Source organism: Martes martes (genome assembly GCF_963455335.1).
Source record: "Martes martes genome assembly, chromosome: 15".
NCBI classification, from domain to species: Eukaryota; Metazoa; Chordata; class Mammalia; order Carnivora; family Mustelidae; genus Martes; species Martes martes.
In genome coordinates this window covers 52,449,981-52,472,450 of record NC_137903.1, presented here as the reverse complement: position 1 = coordinate 52,472,450, position 22,470 = coordinate 52,449,981, and the positions used below count along the sequence as shown (strand labels likewise).

Below are 22,470 nucleotides of genomic sequence, written 5' to 3'. Positions count from 1 at the left end.
ATATTTACATAGTTTATAATACTTAAGAAAAAATTAGGAAATAGGGAGATAACTTATTGTGATTCATTGGAGTTGTAGGTAAATTTTTGGCAATTTAGAGATAGGTATTCTAGGAATATACCTGAAAACATGTCATATATCAAACATGCCAGCCCTAGACAGATGTTAACATTTTCATCTTTGATTTTGGAGGTTTCGAATTAGTTAATGTGGTTTTGAAATATGTGGGATAGTAATATGATACATAAAATATAGTATTTGTTTCTAAGAAGTCCCTGAAAAGATTAAGTGCCCTGAAGTTACAGTGACTCCCAACAAGACTTTAGAGTCACATTGGTGGAAATATCTGCCTGTTGACATGTTTCTTTAATATATCAAAGGTTATATTTCCATTGCAGTGCCTCTCAAATGGTAATGTGAATATGACTCATCTGGGGATTTTGTTAAAATGGGGATTCTTACTCAGCAGGTCTGGAGTAGGCCCCGAGGTTCTGCGTTTTTTAACAGGCTCCTGAGTGATACAAATGCTGTTGACCATAGAACCACTCTGAGTAGCAAGGCTCTGGAGTTGTGTTTTCCAGACTTTATTTGATCACGGAAAGCTCCTTTTCCCTATAGCTAGCATACCTCCAACTATAGTTGATCCTTGAACATTGTCGGTGGTAGGGATGCCAACCCCCTACTCAACTGAAAATCTTTAGCTACCAGAATAGCCTACCAGAAAGCTTACCAATAACATAGTTAACACATATTTTGTATATATATTATATACTATATTCTTACAATAAAGTAAGCTAGGGAAAAGAAATGTTATTAAGAAAATCTTAAGGAAGAGAAAATACATTTATGGTACTGTTATGTATTCACTGAAAAAAATCCATGTATACGTGGACTCACACAGTTCAAACCCATGTTGTTCGGGGGTCCCCTGTACTCATCTTACTGCTGGATTTTCTTAGTCATTGAGGAGTGTATGTGGTCTATTAAAATACAGTAGAGAACATATATAATATTCTGATACATAATGTGGAGGCGTTGCCTAAACAATTGACTCTTTTTTTTATTAAAATATAATTAACGTGTAACATCATGTTAGTTTCAGCTGTACAAAGTAGTGATTTGATATTTGTACCTGTTATGAAAAGGTCACCATAACGAGTGTAGTTAACATCCATCATCATATATAGTTTCAAATTTTTTTGTGTGATGAAAAATTTTAAGATCTGCTGTTACAGCAACTTTCAAATATACAATACAGTATTAACTATAGAGAGCTTTTGAAAATATTTTGTACTCATAGAACATCAACAGACATTTATGAGATATAGTGTATGCTTACATCGAAGTTCAGCAAGCTATGGCCCACAAACCAAATGCAGCCTACCACCTGTTTCTATAAATGAAGTTTTATTGGACCACAGCCACACCCAGTTGTTTAGATATTGTCTATGGCTGCCTTCCTGCTATAACAGCAGAGTTGAATAGTTGGGGCAGAGACCACATGGCCCACAAAGCCTAAAATTTATAGTCTGGCCCTTTACCGAAGTTTGCTGACCCTAGCTTAAATTGGAGTAAGTAATACCCCCCCACACAAAAAAAGTTTTCAAAGATTAATTTGATTCATTAAAAAAAAAAGAAGACTTTAAAATTATTTCAACTTTGAGAAATAGAGTACCAGGACTTCCTGGGGAGCTTTTTCAAAACATGGGTGTACTGCATTCTTTCAGCCCTTCAAAGTTGCTACATCCTTGAGAGAGAGGGGTGGTAGAATTTGGGGACACATTGGTTTGAGAATCTTCTCAAATGATTCTGAATCATAAATGTATCTTTTCCCCCTTTAGGAACATTGTTTTTTAACAGAACAACCATAAAAAGTACTAAAAACCCAAATTATTTTGTTAATAACAAAGAACAAATAAGTTGAAATAAGATACAGAATATATATATCAACAGTCATCAGAATGCATATATCATTAAAACACACAACGATGCTGCCCACCAATTTCAATATCGAAATGGCATTTTGTAAAGTTTTTTTTACGGGTGATAGTTTGAATATTGATACTAAAATTATTATGCTTTTTATACTGAAGTGTTGATTAGTATTTTTTTAATTCACCATACTCAGTCATGGTGCTTCAAAATAAACTGTCCTAGCCAAAGCCTGTACTTTGCTCACATGGCATTGTTTCCAACATTTATATGGGATTTTTTCAGGTGCAGAGATTTATGCTTCCTTTAGTAGTTTTGCCAGCTTGAAGTTAGCTGATGGTGAGTTCTTACGTAGAGGGGACTCTAAAGTGATTTTTCTTTGCAGATTCATCAGTGGGTTTTACTTTTGTGTGTTGTGTAAAAACAAAAATTCTTTAAGTGAATAAAGTGTGAGCATTTGGAATGCTTTTGTCTTCAAAATGCTAAGTGGAACAGTAAATGGAAGAATTTGTTGTGATTTTTTAATTATAAATGCCATATTATTAGCATAAATCTCCATAAACTCTCCATATGAGCACTAATTCCCAGGAACTTGGTTGTTTGTGTTTCATTCCCTCCTCTTATTTTCACAGAACTTCATAGCCACAGAAGTACTCAAGTTGTTTAGTCTTAAAAAGGAGCCAAACCACAAAACAGATTGGCAGAAAATGATGAAATTTGGAAGAAAGAAAAGAGATCGAGTGGATCATATCCTGGTCAGTGCATATAACTGAAATATTTTTATTTTGATTATCTCTTCTAAAATCAACATGTATTGAGAGTCTAAAAAGAAGGAAGGGAGCGCCTGGGTAGCTCAGTAGGTTAAGCGTCCAACTCTTGGTTTTTCTGCTAAGGTCATGGTCTTGCAGTTGTGGGGTGGAGCCCAGTGTCAGGCTCTGTGCTCAGTGTGAAGTCTGCTTCAGATTCTCTCTCCCTCTCTTTCTCATTCACCTTCTCTCTCTCAATAAAAAGATACCCGTGTAGATTCTGGGTCCAGATTGCCTGAGTTTAAATTTCTGCCACCTACCTGGTGCGTAATCTTGGACAAATTGTCTAACCACCTTATGTCTCATTTCCCTGTCTGCAATCTACCAGTACAATTATTAAGAGGATTAAATGGATGTATAGAAGAGTTCCCTGTATATAACTCAGTAAATATTAGTTGTTATCATTTTGTCATCATTATTATCCAGAGCTTTAGCTGGATAGTATTTATTCCATTTTGCGATATATTTTTTAGCATTAGAAAAATGTCAAGGTGTTTTGACTTGGTGGATTAAGCGCCTGACTCTTGATCTCAACTCAGGTCTTAATCTCAGGGTTGTAAATTCAAGCCCTGCATTAGGCTCCATGCTCAGCCTTAAAAAAGAAAAAAAGAAAACTGTCAAACAAAAAAGAAAGAAAAAGGAAAGGAAGAAAAGTCTTTCTTCCGTAAAAGAACGTTAACATTGCAAACTTTAGGAAACTTGTTACTTCATTCAGGTTTTATCTCCAAACACTTTCATTCTGGACTTTCTGTCTTGTTTATATTTATATTCATGTAATGAAAACGAGTGTAATATTTAACCCGTTTTCCCCAAGTATATGCCTTCCCATTGCTTCATTTGCTTAGTAACAGCTACACTAGATAAACATTTATTTAGTGTTTTATAGCTTGCCATTCCTTTTCAGGCTTTTTTCATGCATGAAAAGAGTGGCAAACTATAAAACATAATAATTATATGAGGTGGGAAGGACTCCTGGTATTCTGTTTTATAAATGAGGAAGTTTAGACTCAAAGATATTAAATGACTTGTCCAGCAAATGAGAGCCAAGATTTTAACCAACTAGTTCTTTGTAGATCCTTGCGTCTCAAGAATAGGAACCTGTTCTCCTATTTCAACAGTGGCTTAAAGTTTGAGTTATCGGTTAATTTCCATAATTTTACTTCCAGCACTTCTTTAGTAATTAAGAAAGCATATCGGGGCACCTGGGTGGCTCAGTTGAGCTCAGGATCCTAGAGTTAGCCCCGCCTGGGGCTCCCTGCTCAGTGGGGAGTCAGGTTGCCCCCCTCCGTCTGCCCCTCCCCCTGCTAATGCTCTGCCATTCAAATAAATAAATAGATAAATTCTTAAAAAAAAAAAAAAGATTTATTTGAGAGAGAGCACAAGTGGTGGGTGGGGGAGGGGCACAAGGAGAGGGAGAAGCAGACTCCCTGCTGGGCACAGACCCAGATCTGAGGCTTGATCCCAGGACCCTGAGATCATGACCTGAGCCAAAGGCAGACACTTAACCAACTGAACCACCCAGGAGCACCTCAAATAAATAAAATCTTAAACATTCATTTAGGGCGCCTGGGTGGCTCAGTCGTTGAGCATCTACCTTCAGCTCAGGTCATGATCCCAGTGTCCTGGGATCTAGCCCCACATCAGGCTCCCTGCTCAGCAGGAAACCTGCTTCTCCCTCTCCCATTCCCCCTGCTTGTGTTCCCTCTCTCGCTGTGTCTCTCTCTCTGTCAAATTAATAAATAAAATCTTAAAAAAAAAGAAAGAGGGGTGCCTGGGTGGCTCGGTCGTTAAGCTTCTGCCTTCAGCTCAGGTCATGATCCCAGGACCCTGGGATCGAGCCTTGCATCAGGTTCTCTGCTCGGCAGGAAACCTGCTTCCCCCTCTCCCACTCCCCCTGCTTGTGTTCCCTCTCTTGTTGGTCTCTCTCTGTCAAATAAATAAATAAAATCTTAAAAAGAAAAAAAAAAAAGAAACATTCATTTTTCCTTCTATCAGTTAAACTGATCACATCCTCTATAAATCATCTCAGTGTACACATTTGAGTGGAGAACTGTGCTGATGAAGGACTGATGTGACAATAGTAAGCAAGACAGGAGTAGAGCCTACCTTCATGGCTTTTTGCTGCCAGAAACTAGCCATTGATACATAATTTACACACGTGTGTAATTTTAAATTAAACGATAAAAATAGAGGAATGGGAGCTGTTGTAAAAGCATAAACCAGAGGAAACTGATCTAATGAGGATGGTCAGGGCAGGCTTCCCTGAGGACATTTGATCTGAGATCTTCAAGATGGATAAGCATCACCTGAATTCTAAGATCGAAGAACAGTTCAGGGGGAGCAAACCACATTCGCCAAGCCCTGAAATGAGGAGGAGCATGATTTGAGCTGAAATGCTAGTGGTTGGAGGTGACATAAGATAAAACTAGAGAGGTATAGTCTGTATTCTCCAGTGCTTTTTGTAAGCCATGTTAAGGATTTTGGATCTTATTATAAAAACAAGGAGTTTAAGAGAGAAAAATTACAAGATCAGATTTCCAGTTTTAAAAATGCTGGGAGAGTGGGGCGCCTGGGTTAAGTATCCGACTCTTGATTGCAGCTCAGGTCATGATCTCAGAGTTGTGGGATCGAGCCCCGTGTCAGGCTCCCTGCTCGGTGGGGAGTTGGCTTGTGATTCTCTCTTTCCCTCTCCCTCTGCCCCTCCCCTCAAATAAAAATAAATAAATCTTAAAAATAAATCTTAAAAATGTATCTATATCTATATCTGTATCTCTACCTCCCCAAGTAGATGCTTCAAAAGAACTAAGTATGTGGTGGAAAACAGACCAGCTAGAATATATAATATTATATAGAATATATATAGAATATAGAATATTTTATATATATATAATTATATAATATATAAGCTAGATATAGCTTATATGGCGAAGGCGGCTGTTTTTTAAAGCAAACCTTAGCTAAGTTTCTTTTGAGTACGTGTCAAAGTAAATGAGGAAACTAGCATCGTGTGCCAGTTGAAAATGACACGGAGAATGAGGGCCTACTGCACATGGCCTCTAGCTAGTTACAGACAGCTTTGCCCTCACATGGTTATAGAAATGTCATCTTGGGGCGCCTGGGTGGCTCAGTGGGTTAAGCCTCCGCCTTCAGCTCAGGTCATGATCTCAGGGTCCTGGGATCGAGCCCCGCATCGGTCTCTCTGCTGAGCGGGGAGTCTACTTCTCCCCCTCTCTCTCTGCCTGCCTCTCTGCCTACTTGTGATCTCTCTCTCTTTCTCTCTCTCTCTCTCTCTGTCAAATAAATAAATAAATAAATAAAATCTTAAAAAAAAAAAAAAGAAATGTCATCTTAATAGTGAAAGGATTAAATACACTGGAGCGAGAGGCAGCAATATGGAGACATCGTCTAACTTGAATTATTAGTCAGAAGTGACAAGTAATGTGTCTCACAAGTGAACAGTAAGCACATTGGTTTGTGGTTCTGTGTTAGATGTACCAAACAATATATTGTCTTTGGACGGCAGAGGCTTCCAGTGGTGCCAGATAGGGTCACTTAAACAGTAACATCTGTCTCTCTAGCAGTTCTCAGAAAATTCTCAAATAAAAAAAATTACTTTTGCTTGTATAAGATTATTGTAGCTTGGGTGAGGGTGACATCTGTGTATAACAATTCAAGAGATTTCGGGGTTGGGAAATAGGAACGCATATATTACATGAATATCCCCTTTGCTGGTCATAAAATACTTTTCGCCTTCCTACAGAGAGACCTGGGTCTATGTAACTTGTTTCAAGAGTTTTTCCCCCACTCTTCTTAATATACAGCTAAATGGTACTGTTAGCTCCTTGAGTTAATTATTAAGAAATACTAAATAAACTTCCCTCCCACCGTTACACTTAGCCAGCCTCGCATTTGGAGATCTTGATGTTTTTGCACTTCAGAGAGATTGAGATTTAAAACAACAGTTCTTTAAAAAGATTAATTTATTTTGGAGAGAGAGAGAGCGCACACGCACATGCAAGCATGGGAGGAGGGCCAGAGGCAGAGGAAGAGAGAAACTTAAGCAGACTCCGTGCTGAGTGCTGAGCCGGTGGCAGGGCTCGATCTCAGGATCGGACCTGAGCAGAAACCAAGAGCCAGCCGCTTAACCAACTGTGCCACCAAGGTTCCCCTCAAAACAATATTATATAACATGTGAACCAAAAATTCTTCCCTTAGTACCAAAGAAGAATCATGTTTATTATAAAATAATTAAGATCATTTTAGAAAATTTAGAAAATACTGATAAATCAAATCATGATAATGTCATCATCTAGATAACTTTTAATATTGTGATCTATGGTCTTATTTAGACAAAGAATTTTTTTAAACAAATGAAATCATCTCTTTATTGTGATCTGATTCTTTTTTTTAATAAAATGAACATTTTTTTTTATCTTGTCACTAAGTGGTCCTCTATTTTATATCACTTTTAATAACTTTATACCATTTTATTTTCCTGGAAATACAATAATCCATTGAATGTATGTACCATTACTTAACCAGTCAATAATTTTTTTTGCTCTTTTAAACAGTGTTGTAATAAACACCTTGCAGCATGAGATCTTTGTACTTATTGCCAATAATTTCCTTAGGATAAACTCCTAGAAATAGAATTGCTGATTAAAAGTATATGCAGAGGGGTGCCTGGGTGGCTCAGTGGGTTAAAGCCTCTGCCTTCAGCTCAGGTCATGATCTCAGAGTCCTGGGATCGAGCCCCACATCAGGCTCTCCGCTCAGCAGAAAGCCTGCTTCCCCCTCTCTGCCTCTCTCTGTGCCTGCTTATGATCTCTCTCTGTCAAATAAATAAATAAAATCTTAAAAAAAAAAAAAGTATATGCAGAATGTTAAGGCTTTTGTATGTTTGGTCAAATTCTTCTCCAAAAAGGTTGTACCAATTATACATACTCAGTAGCACGATACAAGAGTGGAGGTTCATGCCTTTGCCAGTACTAGCTGTTTACCAATTTTTAAATCTTTACCAAAAGAATGAGCTCATTCTGCTCTAATTTTGTTATTAACATGGTTAATTTTTTACCTGTTTATTGGCTATTCTAAATCTCTCACATATTTAGTATATGTGCTGTCAGAGCAGGCACTCTTGTGTGTGTTTAATCATGAAATATTTCAAAATTTGAAAACAGGACAGAAACCGGTTTCTGCATCCCCCTCTTTAATTTAGTCCAGTTTCTGGACTGTACATACTTGGAATTAGTTCATTAATCTCACTAATTTAATGTAAGCTCTTTGCAAATGCTTTATTTCTGCTCTTACTCTTGGATTACAGTTTACATAAATATTGAATTCTAGGATAATAGTTTACTTCAGCAATTTGAAGGTACTTTTTTATTGTAATGTGACATCTGTTGTTGGTCTTGAGAAATCTGCCAACAGTCCTTTAAGGGGACTCTGTCTTTTCTTCTTGTTTTCTGTTGAAGATTGTGTGTTCATTTTACAGTTTCTCTGGATATGTCTAGATGTGGATTTCTTTTTTTTCCTGCTTTGGATTCACTGTGCTTATTAAATCTATGGATTCATATCTTTACTGAATTCTGGAAAATTCTCAGCTATTGTCTCTTAGAATGTTTTCTCTCCCCAAGTCTCCAGTTCCTTGTGGCACTTTTCTGGACATACCTTTGGCCCTGTTCTCTCTTTCATTGCTCTTAATTCCTCCACTAAGTAGATGTAACAATTGCTGCTTTTTTAAATTCCTGTTTGTTCCAGTACTTAAGATTGTCCCCTTTTGGGGCGCCTGGGTGGCTCAGTGGGTTAAAGCCTCTGCCTTCGGCTCAGGTCATGATCCCAGGGTCCTGGGATCGAGCCCCGCATCGGGCTCTCTGCTTAGCAGGGAGCCTGCTTCCTCCTCTCTCTCTGCCTACCTCTCTGCCTACTTGTAATCTCTGTCTGTCAAAATAAATAAAAAAATTAAAAAAAAAAAAAAAAAGATTGTCCCCTTTTCTCAAGATTTCTTTATGCATTACAAATATTTTTTGTTATATTTTATCCAATATTTCTGTGTTTATATAAGAGGTTTTTTGCATTATCTTACTCTGCTGTTTGCTGCCAGTGCTGGTGGTGGTGCTTTGTTTTAATGTACTATAGGAGTTTTTCAAATTTTATTTCTAAGTAATATTTGGATATAATTTAAAAGAGCAGGAGAAGACTGCGGTTAATATTTTGGTCAGCCTAATACTATAGGTAAAATGAAGCCATCTTTTCTTGTAAAATTGATGGGTTTTATTGTTCTAGAGCTTTGTTGGTAATTTTGCTTAGAATTGTAAGCTTTTAAAGGTCCTGAAACTTCCTGAGCCTCATTTAATAAGTTTGGATGTAACGAACCCTACATGTTCCCGTGGATGTTAATGCTAAAATGAGAAAACATGGCTTAGCAGTTAGGAGCAAGATCTGTGGAATCAGACCTCTTGGAAGGTTCCAAACTTGTCTCTCCCACTTAGTAACAATGTGACTTTAGGTAGGTCATTTCTCAGTCTCAGTCTCCCCATCTATAGCGTGGCAGCCTCAGAGAGTTGTTGTAATGACCAAATGAGGTACTCTGTGTCCTGAGTGGCATATAGGAAGCTCTTAAAAGTACTAGTTATTATTAATATAATCACTTATATTGATAAACAGTCATTTTCTTACTTGATCCCCACCCTCCCTGTCTGCAAACAGCCAGAGTCTGAATTATGTCCGTTAGAACTTGGGTCAGAAATTGGACTTGGTGCTATGAGATGTATAACTATGAAGATATTGGGTTTAAGTTGTGAAAAGTCCATCTTTTTATTAAAAATGTACGTACCCCTCAACTGTGGTAGTTTAAATCTGCCACCTGTGCCTGGTCTGGCATTCTTAATAAAAGCACTGTGATTCAGAACAAGGAGACACTGTCACCTCTACCTAAAGATCCGAACGATATTAGTAGATTTAAATCCCAGAATGTTGAGGCTCCATCTTTCTATATTAGGTCATATAATAGATCAGCCATATTGGCAAGTTTTTTTGGTGCAATTTTCTAACTAATTCCAGTATTTTCTTTCATCACGCTGGTTCATCACCATGCAGCCCTGTGTGATAAAAGAATAGATTATTATTAGCACAGAATTAAATCATGTGAAAACAGTTTAATTGGAAAAGGGACTCTGATGTGTGTATGCATAAATACTGTGCTTCACAGCAGTTAAGAAAGAACTAGAGGAAACTCTTCACCTATTTGCCTGTTAAAGCATTATTGAAAAGGATCTGCTGAGCTCCCGGGAGCACCGGTGGCCAGTTCAGATTAATTCAATCGGTTATTTCCTATACATCTGCTGTGTGCCAGGTGTGATACTCTGGGCACTGGGAATACATGAGTGAAACAAAGCAGACAAAATGCAAGGAGCTTTCATTGTACTGAGGGAGACAGATACATGAGAAAAATAAGTTAAATATATAGAGGCAGAAAGGGAATATTGGGGGTGGCAGTTTTAGATAGGATGGCTGGGGGAGGTCTTGCTGAGAAGATGACACTTGTTTAAAGGACTGAGGGAAACAAAGTGAGCCAAGCGCTCATCCAGGGGAAGAACATTCTGGGAAAGATAAATAGGGCCGTGATCACTGGGGGAAAGTCACTGGGTATGGAGCAGAGTGGGGGGTCAGAAATAGTAGGAGATGATGTCTCAGAGGTATTGGGGTGTGTGTGTGTGCACAGAGGGCCAGATCATGTAGGGTCTAAGAGGCCCTTGTAAAGACTATAGGTTTTACCCTGAATAAGACTGGCAGACATTTAACGATTGAGCAGAAGAGTGACGTGATGTGATGTACATTTAACAGGATCTCTGTGGCTGCTGTGTTGAGAATAGACTGAAGGGATGGTAGCAGAGGTTGGGGCAAGGAGACCAGTGGGATATTGTAATAATCCAGGCAAGTGATAACAGTGGCCAGAACCAGTTTGGTGGTATTGAGGTGGTGAAAAGTGGTCAGATTCTCGACATATTTTCAAAATAGAACAGCGGAACTGCTGATAAATTGAATGTGGCATGTAAGAGACAGAAAGGTAGTAAGACGGGCATCTGAGTGGCTCAGTGGGTTAAGCCTCTGCCTTCAGCTTGGGTCATGGTCGTTGGGTCGAGCCCAGAATCAGGCTCTTTGCTCAGCAGGGAGCCTGCTTTCCCTGCCACCCCTGCCTGCCTCTCTGCCTACTTGTGATCTCTCTCTGTCAAATAAATAAATAAAATCTTTAAAAAAAAAAAAAAGGGTAGTAAGAACAACTCCGTCGGGTTGGTGGGAGCAGCTGGAAGGGTAGAATTGCCATTTGCTGATTTGAGAAAGACTGAGAGGACCAGATTGGAAAGGAAAGTCAAGCGTTCTGTTTTGAACATACTAAAGTTGAGGTGTCTGATAAACATCCAAGTGGAGACACTGAGTAGGCAGTTGGATGTCTGCGTCTGGAGCTCAGGCCAGAGACCTGGGCTGGAGATAGGAATTTGGGGATGGTGGACATGAAGGTGGCAGTCAAAGCCAAAAGGCCGAAGGGAGTGCAGACTAATAAAGAGGATGTCCAGCAGCGGATTCCTGTCACACTCTAGTGTTTCAGGCATTCAGAAGATGAGGAGGAACCAACAAAGGAGACGAGAAAGGAGCAGCCAGTGAGGTAGGAGAAAGCCAGGAGAGCGTGGGGTCTTGGAAGCCAGGTGAAAGCGTTTCCAGGAGGAGGGAGGAATTAACTGCATGGGCCATAGCTAACTGGTTGGGTAAAATAAGAACTGAGGATTTACTGTGGCGTTTAGCAACATGTAGGTCTTGACTGATCTTAACATTAATGTGACTAATCTGGGATGTGTGCAGTCAACGCTGGGTTTCAGTAGCTTTCAAGAAGGAATGAGAGATCAGTGAGAGCAAAAGTGGATATTTCAAAGGAGTTTTTTTGGTAAAGTGAAAGATGGGGGGATCATGGTGACAAGGTAGGGGTCTTGTAGCTTGAAAGAAATATGCTGATAAGAAAAATTCGCTAGAGGTAACGGGATGATGCAGAGGAGCGAGGAGGGGCTGTGGGAGCGGCGTTCCTGCGGCGTCTGCACTGGGGGTGGGTGCTTAGCACTTGTGACACGATAGACTACTGTGTTCAGCGTTTCATGATACACAGTTGCTTCCTCTGTACGAACATGTAGAATAATTTAGGGACTCTTGATCCCAGCTCAGGTCTTGATCTCAGGGTGGTGAGTTCAGGCCCTGCACTGGGCTCCACATTGGGCGTGGAGCCTACTTAAAAACAGAAAGAGAGAAAGAAAATGTATAATTGAGCTGTCCTTGCTCAGACCGGGAAGGTCCCTAATCAGTCTAACTGTCCATGTGTCTGTGGCATTATTTGAGGTGAGTAAAATATAAAGAATGTTTTTTAGACAGAAAGGCTTCCATTAGCCAAAAAAAGAAATCTTTCCTTCAGCTCCAGTTCCCATTCACTGTCCCGTTACTGCTTCACATGGACATCGATGAATTTGTAACTTAGGTGAGCTAAGAATATGACGAACTATTTTTAGCAATGCATCCTCAAAGTGTGTATGTGTGGAATGAATGACAAGAAGTTAGACCAACTTTTGTATATCCTTTATACACAGTAGCCTTGGAAAACCTCTCTCCTGTAGGTAGAATTGCACTTAAAAGGACAAATCCTGGAGTGAAAGCATCCAGCTAATGACTGAATCTCCTTTACAGCGTAAGATCTGATAAGGTGCGAGGTAGATAGCTCTTGAGTTTCTGTTTACTGTTGGAAAGTTCTTTCTCATAGTAAGCCTAAAAAGGTTTTCATATAACTAATTAGAACTTACTTCTACAGCTTTGGGGTTTTAAAATAATTTTAATTCTTTTTTTTTTTTAATAATTTTAATTCTTTCTGCATGCCTTTGAGGCAGCTCTCATGTTCTACCTAAGTCTTTCCTTCCCTGTTAAATATTGGTATTCTCTGCTCTTGTCTGATAGTATTTTTAAGTTCCTTCAACATTTTCAACTTTACTTTTTTCAGTGTCCCCCTTTAGATACCATGCTCAGAATTAACCATGTGATATTTCATGTACTGATTTATTAGTGCAGTCATATAGCCTCCTCTCTTTTTCCATTAATGCAGCTTATAATCACATTTGTTTTTTGACTACATGAGTCTCATGAGACTCAGAAAAACTTGGGAAAACCTCAAAACCAGAGGGCTTTTGTAGTTATTTGGGGGCCCAAATACAGGACTTTATTCTTTTCTTCCATCATCTTGTTAAATTTGGCCCTTTGTTCCAAGCTACCAATACATTTTTTAAAAATTTTTTATAAACATATAATGTATTATTAGCCCCAGGGGTACAGGTCTGTGAATCGCCAGGTTTACACACTTCACAGCACTCACCATAGCACATACCCTCCCCAAGGTCCATAATACCAATACATTTTTGAGTGCGTTCTTCCAACATAGTTCTCTCTCTCAGCCTTGTGTTACCTCTAAAATTCATCCAAGTCATTGCCAAAAATGATGAACTGGATACAGCCAAAGACAGCTTTTAGCGCTCACTAAAAAATCCACACGCCAGATATTTAACACATTCTATTTGCACTGTCCTTGTCACTGGGAAACATAGGGTACAGTTTTGCCAAATAATGAAATACCAGCAAGATGGATTGGGAGCACAGAGGAAAAAGCTCCTGAGTCTTTCAGGCAGAAACTTCCTTGCAGGTTGATGGTAGTTTTGTCCTTTAATCAAAAAAGCACAAACCCATTTAACCTATTTCTGTTTCCCCATCTTGTCTGCAAGACCCTGCCCTATGCTTGCTGAAATCTGGCCACGTTTAGTTTCCCACATTTCTCTTCCTTCCCGCCTCATACATACCCTGTCAAAATAAAAAAAAAATGAAGTTAGACTTTTTAATGTAATATAATTACATTAGTCTAAAATTACACTTTTTAACGTAATGTAATTTATTTATATACTATATGTTAACTTACCGTACATGTATGATACATGGGTAGGAGCTAAGGAAATGTGTAAAAAGACAGAAGAGGCTCCAGGAGCCAGAAAGGAAGAAAATGGAGGCAGATCTGCAGGCTGTGAGAACCTCTTGATTGCTGCATTTGCAATTCGAAGTTGGGGCTTTGTGCTTTTGGGTGGCCAAAGCAAAAACGGAAAGCATGATGTTGGTCCTCACCAGCTGAGAGAAAAGCTGTTCTTGCTCTAAGGAGGAGCAACGCTTTTGCCAAACCTCACATGGCGCTTTGAGGGCCCGTCATCTGCGCGCTGAGACCGCGGATCTTGTCCCAAGCATGTATTCTCCTGTGAGGTCACCAGCGATTTCATCAGGACTGTGCTTCCTGAATTTTGTCAATGGGGAGGAATTTGCTTAAAGAAAAGGTTTAATGTTAAAGGCAGAGAAAACCTCTAAAAAGGAAAGCCGTGCAACTTTGGACAAAATTCATGGGGATAGGAAAGCTTTTGGGGACACCCCTGTCAGCTTTCCCGGAACACGGTTCTCCCTCAAAACCAGTTTGAGAAGTGTTGCATTAGGCTGTTGCTTACAACATCCTTCAGGAGAGCATCACCAGTTCCTTGGTAGGTTAATAACATTTCTTACACATCCATACAGAATGATTCTTTGATCAAATAAATATAGAAACTCTGAATTAAATAAGTTTCTTTACTGGTGGACTTCTATTTAATAAGCTAATGTACAGGGATGCCTGGGTGGCTCAGTTGGTTGAGCGGCTGCCTTCGGCTCAGGTCATGATCCCAGCGTCCTGGGATCGAGTCCCACATCGGGCTCTTTGCTCGGCGGGGAGCCTGCTTCTCCCTCTGCCACTCTGTCTGTGCACTCGCTCTCTCTCTCTCTGACAAATAAATAAAATCTTAAAAAAAAAAACAAAAAAACTAATGTACAAGGTGAACCTCCCAGGTGGGGTTTTCTGAAACTTATTTGACCATGGAGCCCTTTTTGGTGGCATATCTATTCATGGATCATAAATTAGGGAACAAAGGAAATGGCTATTTGGCAAATCCTTCAAACACCCTCCTCCACAAGAGAGCATGTGGCAGCCACCGTGTCATATATTTGTCATCCCTGGCCAGGGGCACCTGTCAAACAAGACTGTTCTTCCTTCTCTTGCTCTCAGACTCCAGGGCCACGGGCTCTCTCTCTCCCAAGAGTTTTCTCATTTGCTCATAACAGGGAGCAGAGTACAGTTCCCGTCTTTGCTTCCTCTACCTTTTTCAAGATGAGACTATGATCAGGGCAAGCCTGGCATTTGTGGTCACGTGGCTTTTTCTCCAAGTTAGACTTCTGGTTAGAGACCCTCCGTCGCTGCAGTTTGACTTCACTGAATTCCTCACTAGATCGGGGTTTACAGTCCACTTTCCTTTTTTTTTTTTTTTTTTAAGATTTTTATTTATTTATTTGACAGACAGAGATCACAAGTAGGCAGAGAGAGAGGAGGAAGCAGGCTCCCCGCCGAGCAGAGAGCCCAATGTGGGGCTCGATCCCAGGACCCTGGGATCATGACCTGAGCCAAAGGCAGAGGCTTTAACCCACTGAACCACCCAGGTGCCCCTACAGTGCACTTTCTGCTCCTGGCCTCTGTGCCACACACAGTCTCATTGTGTACTATACATCTCTTACGCTTCTTTTACGAGTTGTCTTTAAAAATTATAAACAAACAAAAAATCTTGAACAAATAAATAGATAAATAATAATAATGTATTTTTAAAATACTCTAATAATATTTAAACTTCATTCGTTTATTTATAATACTCTAGAATCACATTCAGTATTTTCTTTGGATATATACATTTTATTTTGTAAATCCATATATCTAATAATTTACATGCTTCTCTGGCCCTTAAATCTTTACCCATGTTCGCCTATATTGTCATAGACAACAACATACTTGTAAACCTTAATATCTATAAAATGCTGGAATATTGTCAGATTCCATTTTGACAGATTTGAAGCCACTTTTATTCGTCAGTTGAGTCTTTTCAAAACTACCTTTTTCTCTGACTAATTGCTTTGGGCTGTATTCTCGTGGGAATGCGATGGGAAGATGATTAATATGAATATGCAATGATAATATCAATACAATCAGTTTCCTAGCTTTTACGTGACAGTAATTTTCTAACCTTTCTGTACTCTAAATTCTAGGTCCAGGAGCTCCACGAGGAGGAGGCACAGTGGGTGAACTACGACGAGGATGAGTTGTGTGTGAAGATGCAGCTAGCTGACGGGATCTTTGAGACCTTGATCAGAGATACTGTTGATGTTCTGAATCAGATCACTGAGAAACAGGGGAGAATGCTACTTGTGTGACATCTTGCAAATAAACCGAACACTGAGTGCTAACATGAGTCCTGGGCCTTTCTGCCTCCTGATACACACCCCATCTCCATCATAGCAAGAGTGCTTCTGGACTCGTTACCTTTCCTTAAAGACTACTGGTTCGGAGTTCATGGGACAATGCGGTATATCTGGTAGGACAGCCTTTGCCTTTAGAGACTGTCTGCTGGATTAGTTGGTGATTTTCGGTGGGCAGGGCTGCACTCCTGATGTTGACACACAGTATAATCCTACACCTCTTGTTACCACCCCTACTGGGTCTCAGATGCGGGCTGAAAACACCAGACTTACCTCTTAGCTGAGACGAGGCTAACACTTCGTTGAGTCTGAAGTCGGGCAGGAGAGGTATATAGAATTCTGCGTCCCACCATTTTTTGAAAAGTAACCCTGGTCTACACCATGAAAGTCGTAAATGGACATTATAGTCTCTAAACAGTATTAAACCCCTCACCACTTCCAAATAGGCAAGTCTAAGAACGTGTGCCTATTTCACGTTCTGGAATTCATTCCAGTTCTTTTTGAAGACCATTTTCTTCCATTATTGCAGTTGAGAAGCACCAAGTGGACTGTCGAGTTAACAGAAATCAATGGTAGCCTTGCTTTCTGAGCACCATCTAAAGAATTTTAAACCTTTGCATTATTTCTAGTTTTCTCTGTGTGGGCATGAAAACAAAGAATGTCCCCCACTGAAGACTGGACCCAAAGGACTGATGCAGGGCTGGTTCTTCTATCCCTTCTTCTCTCCCTGCACTTTTCTTACTCCTTCTGAACCTCTACCAGCTGCTCCTAGAGTCACAGATCCTCAGGACCATCTCAGGCATCCAGGCATGGCAGAAGTGGAAATAATTCATTTTGGCCTTCAAACTCTCAACTCCCATCTCTCCCCAAGAAGTCAGAGACGCTGTTACTTGAATGATTTAGGAAATGAGTGTGTGCACCAAAGACAAAAAGATATTGTCTATTGTTTGTGTGCTTGTTCTACGCTATGGAACCTTTTAAAATTTACTCTGAGATAAATTATTAAGTTGAAAGTGTGTGTCCCTATTCAGAAGTGAAAGATTCTTCTTGTAATAGTAAAACTTCCGTCTTGAAGCTTCTGTGGTTCATAGTCTTTTGCACAGGAAATCTACGGTTTTAACAAACCCATACACATATCGAAGAAGGCAGTTTAATTCCGTGAAAAGAAGATGAGCTTTTCCAAGATCACCTGCTGTAGCAGGAATGGAATAAGATATTTCAAGACACTGTAAGATTCAGTTCTGCCTCTCTTGCATCATTGCTTCTCACAACTATTACCTGTACCTGAAAACAAATATAGAGACTCCAGCTGCTACATTAGAGCATATGTGATGCTCTCTGGGACCTCAGTACCCTGCCTTCCTGACTGGTTTCTCTTAATCAGTCCTGTCCTTCTTCGAGTAATCTAGAAGAATGTGGATAATCTTAGGCGTGAATGTAAATGCCTTAATATTGAAGGTCCTGATTAGAAGCATGATATAATAAGACATCCATCCACTGGATTCATATTTGCAAATATCCTGGAATGTTATAGCTTCAAAATATGTTAGAAAAACCCCAAAGATGGTATAATCTTTAAGTGTGCACGTTCGTTCATTTCTGCATCTTTCCTCCCACCCTGCCTTTGCGTCTCAGATGTTTCACTGTGCACACTTCCATTCCTCCTTGGTTTCATCTTGTCATTATGAGAAACTTACTGAAATAATCATTGGAATATTTGCATTTTGCACAATGACTGGTATGATAGCTCTTGACGAATAAGGAAAGCACTGAAATGTGGTGATTGGGTCTCGGGAAATGCGCAGATTGATGCATTGCCAGCATTTCTTCTGGGCTTTTGCTGTTGAGCTGTAGTCTTGTAGCCATAATGAGCAGATCGACTAAGAGAAGCTAGGGTTTCTTGGGGTTATTAACCAGTAGTGTGGAGATGTTGTTTTCACATTGGCCAAGGAAAAGCAAAGGCCTTTCTTTTTAGTTCGTGTTATTTGGAAGACAGAAAAACATCTTGTCTACACCCTCTGGCTGTTTGTAGGATTACATTGTCCTTATGATACTGAAACTTTACAGCTACTATAAATTTTTTATAAGTGAATATGAAAATAATATAATAGGAATATAGGTTGTTTTTCTACATTCTCATTATTTGGACCTAAATCAATTTTTAATAAGAAGATTAATCTTTACTCTTTACGACATTATGATTCCAGAAAAGGAAAAAAAAAAAAAGATTTAAGTGCGTGGAGTCAGCTCTCCAGACTTGGGGTTCTGTAGTGAGGATATGGCCGGGACCACATATTGGCCCCCGTCGCGTGCTCCCGCCGTCTCCCATCTTCAGAATCCCGGGCTCTGGCCGAGAGGCAGCAGTCAGTCCGTCTTACTCCTTGTTAGAAATGGTTGTCCATAGTTTGGTAGCAGCAAACAGAGGAATCTATAATTAGCAGATTTCTTATTATTTTAACTATTGGATAGAATTGAAAAGGTGTTTAGTGTTAGCATTAGGACTGGTGACTGTGGATCCCCAGCCACTCGTTCCATATTGGGATCTTTTTAATCAAGCTCTGCCTCTTAACCAAGAATCTAAATATTCCCTCTTTCTAATCTTTGTTCCTTCTCCCCACGCTCCCATCCTCTTTCACTTTCTTCATAATTCCTCTAAGAAAAAGATCTTTGCATCAGCAGTAATATCTTTTAGAATAGCACTATCAGAATTTAGTAGTAAACCAACATAGAGGCTTCAGATTTCGTTCTGAGTCCAAAATAATTTGTGCTACCCAGGGTGCTGACCTCTGGGTTAAACAAGTACAGGGTATAGATTCCCTCTTCAGGTCTAAACAGGAATTTTTATTCTAGGGAAAAGTGGGAAGAGCTCAAAAGTAGTTAATAAGGAAGGTAATTGGTTTTTCTTTTACCCAAAAGAAAAGAAAATTCCTTCTGTGACTACTGGTCTCTGAGAAATTATCTTTCAAAAGAGATTTCATGCTCATAAGAGTGTTGTGGCCTATTGATAAAAACAATTTTGTTCACTTTCTTGTCTTGAAAAAAGTGGCCTTAGCTTTTTGCAATACTTGAATAAAGTGTGTCCTCGCACAGCATTAGAGACTCATAACTTTTCTGCAAGAAGTTCAAACTTAACATCTTCTTTTACTACCTTAAGAATACTAGTGAAGAAAACATTAATTCAAAGAGCAAATGATAGAAACTACAATGATGTTTAATGCAAATTGTAGGAATTTACATGTTTACAAATCATCTTGAACTGGTTGTGCAGCAATTCAATAAAATATCTTTGTATTATAAAAATGTGAAGAAAACAATGTAAACTGATGTAAAGGAGGTACTGTCATTTTAATTAACCTATCTGTGTTTAATAGCTTTTCCTTCCGGACTTTGCAAAGCCTTCTCGGTAAACACATTGCAAAGCGTTCTCTGGGAGGCCTGGCCTCCGTGTGTGTACTGTACTGTGCAGACATGAAAAACAAACCCGTTTACTGTGTATGTGTAAATAGCCTGCTCATCAGGCCGTTTTCAGCCAATAGTCCCATCCGGTGCAGCTTTGCACAGAAGACTTGGGGTGTGGTTTGTAAGTATGATCTGTAAAATAACTGGGATGAGTTCCCGTGTATACCTGTGTAAATAGATTTGTTAACTGAAATGTACTTTAAGAAAAGATAAAAATCTGTAAATAAACTGATTTATAAATTAAGTTTGTGTCACGTGTCCGTTTTTTCACCTTCTGAGCCGAGATCAGAAGCCAGTCCCCGTGAAGTTGCGTCCCGGCTCGCAGAGCACGTGCGCTCGGGCCGCGGGGTCGGGGGAGCTGAGGGGAGAGGCCGTCCCCTCCGCTCATAAAGGCCGTCGCCCCAGACACCCGAACAACCTGGACATTCGTCGCTCGTGTACGCAATCCGGAAGCACACCTTCACGTACTGAGCACTGTGCCGAGTGCTGGGGAGGAAGTGGAGGCCACAGCCATGGCCCCTGATCTCGTGGAGCTGAAAGTCTAATGAAAGAGTCATCGAAACAGAATTTCGAAAACAATACATGACGAATCGCAGTTAAGTGCTGCAAACGAAGCACGCGAAGCACGGGCAGGATTTGAGAATATATAATAAAAAGAACCCAGCGGGTGGGGATGGGTCAGAGAATGGCTCCCTGGCAAATTATAACTCTGTGTTCTCTCTTGATGGGCTTCTTGCCTGCAATTCATGGCAAACAACGTTTCCCCCAGATGACTTATTCTGATCACCCTTGCAAAATAACACACAGAAAAGTCACATGCAATTAAGTGGGCCACAAAAAAGCAGCCATCTGATGACTAGGTATAGAGGCTATAATTTATTTCTAGAAATACAAGCTTGGAGAAGAATGGAGCTAGAGATCTAGAAGAATAAACGAATTTCCAAGATGGAAATGTATGGCACTCAGGGGAATAAATCTCTCTAGCCCTCCAGAGTAGAAGTAGCCGCCAAGGTCTTGCCTGAATTGCTCTAGGAGCCTCCTGGTGGCCAACCCTGCTGTGCTTTTAACCCCCATAGAGCCGTGAATATTAAAGGAATTCTCAGAAGAGGACTGACCCCAGATTGCTACAGATTCTAAGACATCCTTCTGACTCCTAGAATAGATGTATGAGTGCCCACTGCGTGCCAGATACCGTGTTTGGTGCTAAGTAGACACAACAGTAATGACAGGTTGAACCTTGGGGGGAAAAACCCAAATATCTTTTTCCTTGAGTCCAAATATGTGCAAATGGTAGCTGGCACTGGTAGACGGCAGAGCTAAGGATGGTGAGCCCACAGCGGTGAGATCTGCAGTGGGCAGTGCCCGCTGAAGTGAATGCTGAACGAGCCAGCGCCCTCCAAAATCCCAGAAAAGCTCAGAAACCGAGGGCAGTGACTGCCACAGAAGAAGGTGTGAAGCAGGGGGACTGTTCCACCATTCACTCTTGGCCTACGTGAGGCCAAGTTTAAAAGGCAGGTAAGTGGCATCCGGGGTAGAGAGCAGGGACATGAGATGAGGTCACTGGGCACAGACAACAGCATCCCAGGCTCAAGTGGGACAGCATCTCCGTACAGCCAGAGAGGAAAGGAAGGGCACAGGAGCCAGCCCCTTGCTATGCGTGGGTCCCCCGTGGCCAGCAGGTGCACTCCAAAGCGCAAGGGGGAGATGGGACTACACGGACCCCACGCTGTGCCCCCAGGAAGGACCAGGACCCACCCCATGGGGTCTGAAATACAGCAGGGGCTGGGCCTGAGGGCCAGGGTCACATGTGCTTAAGCAGAACAAAGGAGCACACACTGGGAGTCTGGAGGAGGGAAATGTATTCCCACAGGCGCTGATAAGCCCAGCACAGGCCGTGAGCACCCTGTCTCTTGGTTAAGGAAGTGTGCCAGGTCCAAGGCTACTTCTAGGAGACTGTGCAGGAGGCGAAGAGCTGTATGATTGCCTTTCCCAACAGCCCCCCCCCCCCCACCTACCCTGCTCAGCCCGTGGAACAGCAGGCAAAGCGCATTGAATCCGGAAGGACCATGGTTTACCTCAAACGTGTAGGTGGAGCTGGGACCATGGGCCCCTGAACGACGCGGACAAACAGAGTTCACGGCGCCTTCCTGTCATTTTGAGACACTGACCAGGGTCCCTGGGAGAACCAGCCCCCGTTCAGCCTCCAGGCCTCTCTGGATGGTCCACCGCGGAGGCTTCCGTGGGAGTGAACAGAGGACAGGTCGACGTTCCCATGTGCCTCCCGAAGTCGGAGATGCTCTTGTCTCCTGCCTCCTTGGAATCCACAGCCCGTTGCTTAATCCGAGTCTTCCGGCCCAGTCATCCGACTTGGGGAGGGAAGTCATGGTCTGAATGAACTCGACAGATCTTCTAATATCACCCACTCGAGTTGGAGGTCCCAGCACGACCAGGAGAACCCGAGGGATGCTCTTTCGTCTCTTCCCCCATTTCCCTGATGTCCCCTGTTGTGAGACACCTGTTGCCTCCAGGTTAGGACTGAGAGGCCGTACTCTGACACCACTGTGGCCCGGGTGACAAGTCACAGCTCGAGAGCGTGTCCCAGGGGAAGAAAAGAATTGTCGCTTATACCAAGGTTGGGATTCTGCCAGAGCAGCCTCACCGGGCAGCTGCCTGGCCTTCCGCCCACCCCCAAGTATCGCCCATCATGGGTCAGAGCCTACTGACAACTGTTCAATACCTTTTCTTTTTTTCTTTTTTTAAGATTTATTTATTTAAGAGAGAGAGCGAGAGCAGGAGGAGGGGCAGACGGAGACAGTCTCAAGCAGACTCCCCTCTGAGCGCGGAGCCCCACGTGGGGCTGGATCTCACGACCCTGAGATCATGA

At 41.2% G+C, this 22,470-nt stretch overlaps 1 protein-coding gene across 1 annotated transcript in view; it reads left to right on the top strand.

Annotated features, from left to right (window-relative positions):
* The window catches only part of CEP350 (centrosomal protein 350), a 155,534-nt gene extending 135,706 nt beyond the window's left edge, over positions 1–19,828 (top strand). The window contains exons 38-39 of the mRNA XM_080824205.1: positions 2,565–2,687; positions 15,918–19,828. Of these exons, the coding sequence (XP_080680331.1) occupies positions 2,565–2,687; positions 15,918–16,082 (288 nt within the window). The 3' untranslated portion in view covers positions 16,083–19,828. The remainder of the gene's footprint in view (positions 1–2,564; positions 2,688–15,917) is intronic.
* The last annotated feature ends 2,642 nt before the right edge of the window (positions 19,829–22,470 follow it).